Genomic DNA, 3,807 nt, shown 5'->3' on the forward strand with positions numbered 1-3,807 from the left:
ATTATTAAATCAAATAAATGAACTAAATTATATTTATTTCATAAATATATAAATTGTAAATGCAAATGCTTTTCCAAAAGCTTCATAGAGAGCATTTGCTAGAAAGCATTTGGAGAGCATTAGCATTTAATAAATGCTTTTCTAAATGCTTTTTAACAAATGTTGATTGGATAATGTAGAGCATAATGCTAATGCTAATGCTCTACAATCAAGGCCATAGATATGAAAAAAAAAACATAACTTAATTTTAGAACCTTTAACCAGATCAAAATCGAACCAGACCAAACAAACCGGTTCGGACAGCAATAATAGTAACCGGGACTAAAGTGAATTCAATTTTAATACGATAGGATAACTCTTCGGAACTGAAACGAAAGAGAGAGCTTGTGCGTTGTTATGTCTCTCTCCCAAACTCTCTTCACTCCTTCGTTCCTCTCATCTATCAGCAATGACCTGCGAGTTCCTCATCCTAGACCACTACTCTCTTATCCACGTATCCAAACAAACCGTATCCTCTGCGCCGCGAAGCGAACCGGAAAACGGAGATACCCTTCCGAGAGGAAGAAGCTGAGAACAGAGAAGAAGGAAGCTGCGGCAAAGGTTAAGAACAAGCTCGAAGGCGTCTGGCGTCTCTCTAAGCTCGGTGTCCCCGTCGGAGACGACCCTGGAAAAGATTCTCTCGGAATCTCAGAAGCGTTGCTTCAAGCCATCGCTAAGTCATCGAGTTTCCGGTGAGTTTGAAAAGTTCCAAACTTTATATGCAAAGTTCCAAACTTTATATGCAAAGTTCGAAACTTTATCTCCTGTGGAATCTTCAGGTTGCTTCTATGTTGCCAGAAGAAGCGTTTACTGTTGTGAGGAAGTCTTTTGACGCTAGGAAGGTATGTTACGGTCTGTTTGGTTGGTTCCATATGTTATTGTTATGGTTAGAGAGTATCAAGTGAGTGTGAAAGTTTTCATATTTTTTTGTTTAGATTCTGAAAGAAGCTAAGTTCGTGTATACTGTGGACTTGGATGTGAAGACGCTTCTTGAGTTAGAGCCTCGAGCTCATGATTTTATATTCCGGTTAGAGCCCAAGCTTGGCTTGTTGAGCATCTTCCTTCTGAGAAGACTGTTTCGGGTGACTTGATCAGTGTAGTTAACGAGTGTAGAAGAAGAATCAACGGTGATGCAGCAGCTGGAGAGCATGAAGCTAAGGTTATCAACGGCAATGGAGGAGGAGGAGGAGGAGGAAGAAGCAAACCGAGGATTGCAGTTGTAGGTGGTGGTCCGTCTGGTTTGTTTGCAGCTCTCGTTCTTGCAGAGTTCGGTGCTGATGTGACGTTGATTGAAAGAGGGCAAGCAGTGGAAGAAAGGGGGCGTGATATAGGCGCTTTGGTAGTTCGTAAGATCTTGGATATGGAGAGTAACTTCTGCTTTGGCGAGGTTTTAAATAAAAACTTCTTTCTCTTTAGCTAGTTTTCTCAGACTTTGTTTGTTATTGTCAAAGTCATATACTTTAGCAGGGTGGTGCAGGTACTTGGAGTGATGGAAAGCTCGTTACTCGAATAGGGAAGAACAGTGCCACTGTTTTAGCGGTTAGGATCCTGAGACTCGACTCCTAGTTGTTAAAACAAGTTTGAGTAAAAATGCGACCGTATCTTTTCGATTGTTGCAGGTGTTGAAGACGTTGGTTCGTTTTGGTGCTCCTGATAACATACTGGTCAATGGAAAGCCTCATCTAGGAACAGATAAGCTAGTTCCATTACTCCGTAATTTCAGACATTATCTTCAAAGCGCAGGAGTAACTTTCAATAACAGTTTAGATTGAATTAAAAGCCTTGTGAGCTTTCCTCTTTAAATCGCATATTTGCTTAAGCAGGTGAATATCAAGTTTGGGACTCGTGTAGACGATCTTCTTGTAGAGGATTCTCGTGTTGTTGGAGTCAGAGTTTCGGATTCAACAGACCATTTGCAGAGTAGCTCCTCCAAGGATTTAAAATTCGATGCGGTTGTTCTTGCAGTTGGTCACTCAGCACGTGACACTTATGAGATGCTTCTTTCTCGTAATGTGGAGCTGACTCCAAAAGATTTCGCCGTGAGTTTTGTTATATACATATGTTGTGAGTATCTTCTCTGGCTTTGGTTTCATACATGTTTGTGTTGGATCAGGTTGGTTTGCGCGTTGAGCATCCTCAGGAGCTAATTAACAGTATACAGGTTGGTTTAGGGTTAAACCAACAACAAATATCTTCATTGTATCATTCAGATCCCATGAGTTTGCTGAAAGTTGTGATGCTCTTCCTTTGCTATGCAGTACTCAGATTTAGCTAGCGAAGTTCGTAAAGGACGAGGTAAAGTCCCAGTAGCGGACTATAAGGTTGTTCAATACGTGAATGAGAAAGACGAGGAACTCTCTCAGTCCTCATCTAAACGTAGTTGCTACTCCTTCTGCATGTGTCCTGGTGGTCAGGTACAGAAGTGTCTTACTGTTCTGTTGTTAAGAACTATCATGGCATGAATAAGACCGTTTCCATGTATTTTGCAGGTTGTTCTCACCAGCACAAACCCAAACGAACTCTGCATCAACGGCATGTCATTCTCTCGCCGCTCATCCAAGTGGGCTAATGCTGCACTAGTCGTCACTGTCTCAGCAAAAGACTTTGATCTTCTCAATCTTACTGGACCCTTAGCTGGGATTGAGTTTCAGGTATCAATCCGAATGTTTATTGATTGCATGACTATTACTTTGATCGCATTTGATCTTTTTTTTTGCTTTTCTTTAGAGAGAGTTTGAAAGAAGAGCGGCTATAATGGGTGGTGGCGATTTCACAGTTCCTGTACAAAGGGTTACTGATTTTCTGGAAAGCAAGTTATCTGGTAAAACAACCAGTTTCCTTTCATACTCAGTTCACATTATATTGTTTAAGTTGTGGTTTGTTTTAAAGTGATTTGGTTATTCTTGTGCTGTTAAAACAGAAACACCTTTGCCTTCATCAAGCTATAGATTAGGAGTGAAGTCTGCAAACCTGCATGAACTGTTTCCTGCTCATATCACAGATTCTCTGCGACAGTCTCTCTCTATGTTTGAGAAAGAGGTTGGTTCAATATTTTCACAAACCTGTAGCTTCTGTTTTTTCTCTAAAACATTTTGAACTTTCAGTTACCGGGATTCATCTCAGAGGAAGCACTCCTCCACGGTGTAGAGGTATTTTAAACCTTTTATAACTTGTTCTGTATCAGTGTACTATTCAGACAAGAGATAGCAATGTTTAAACCTTTTTTTACTTTTTTAAACCAGACAAGAACAAGCTCTCCTGTTAGGATACCTCGAAGCAATGAGACATACGAGAGCACGAGCTTGAAAGGTCTATACCCAGTTGGTGAAGGAGCTGGGTATGCTGGTGGGATTGTAAGTGCTGCAGTGGATGGTATGTTTTCAGGTTTTGCTGTTGCGAAAAGCTTCGATCTCTTTGATGGAACCGTAGAGTCGGTTATTGGAAAGTCTCAAGGTGCTGGACTTGTAAAGTACTAGTGATGTGATGATGATGTTGAAGAAGGAGAACATCAATGAGGACTCTGCTTCTTCCTCTGTATTTTGCTGTATCAAAAGCTTAAGAACTGATACATATTATACATCAGCTGGAAGAGATTTTTGCCTTAGAATTATGTTAGTAACCCAAACATTAGGAGTTAAGAAAGTAAACTAGTGTATTTTACAGCGACTTTGTTTTTTTTTTTTATTCTTTTGATGTCTCTTCCTCACTATGTTATGATACTTTACTTCATCTTTGGTTTTTTAATTCTTTTGATGTCTCTTCCTCACT

At 40.2% G+C, this 3,807-nt stretch overlaps 1 protein-coding gene across 1 annotated transcript; it reads left to right on the forward strand.

Moving 5' to 3' along the window:
• Positions 1-355: 355 nt before the first annotated feature.
• On the forward strand, positions 356-3,807 carry LOC108855829 (uncharacterized). Its single transcript, XM_018629743.2, is given in 15 exon segments — positions 356-715; positions 718-731; positions 819-881; positions 975-1,086; positions 1,089-1,426; positions 1,507-1,578; positions 1,659-1,784; positions 1,863-2,078; positions 2,153-2,200; positions 2,298-2,453; positions 2,529-2,690; positions 2,767-2,860; positions 2,960-3,078; positions 3,144-3,188; positions 3,282-3,807. Coding segments are annotated over 15 exon segments (2,118 nt in total). The 5' UTR covers positions 356-396; the 3' UTR covers positions 3,516-3,807.

This window comes from Raphanus sativus, unplaced genomic scaffold (genome assembly GCF_000801105.2).
Source record: "Raphanus sativus cultivar WK10039 unplaced genomic scaffold, ASM80110v3 Scaffold0186, whole genome shotgun sequence".
Taxonomy (NCBI): domain Eukaryota; kingdom Viridiplantae; phylum Streptophyta; class Magnoliopsida; order Brassicales; family Brassicaceae; genus Raphanus; species Raphanus sativus.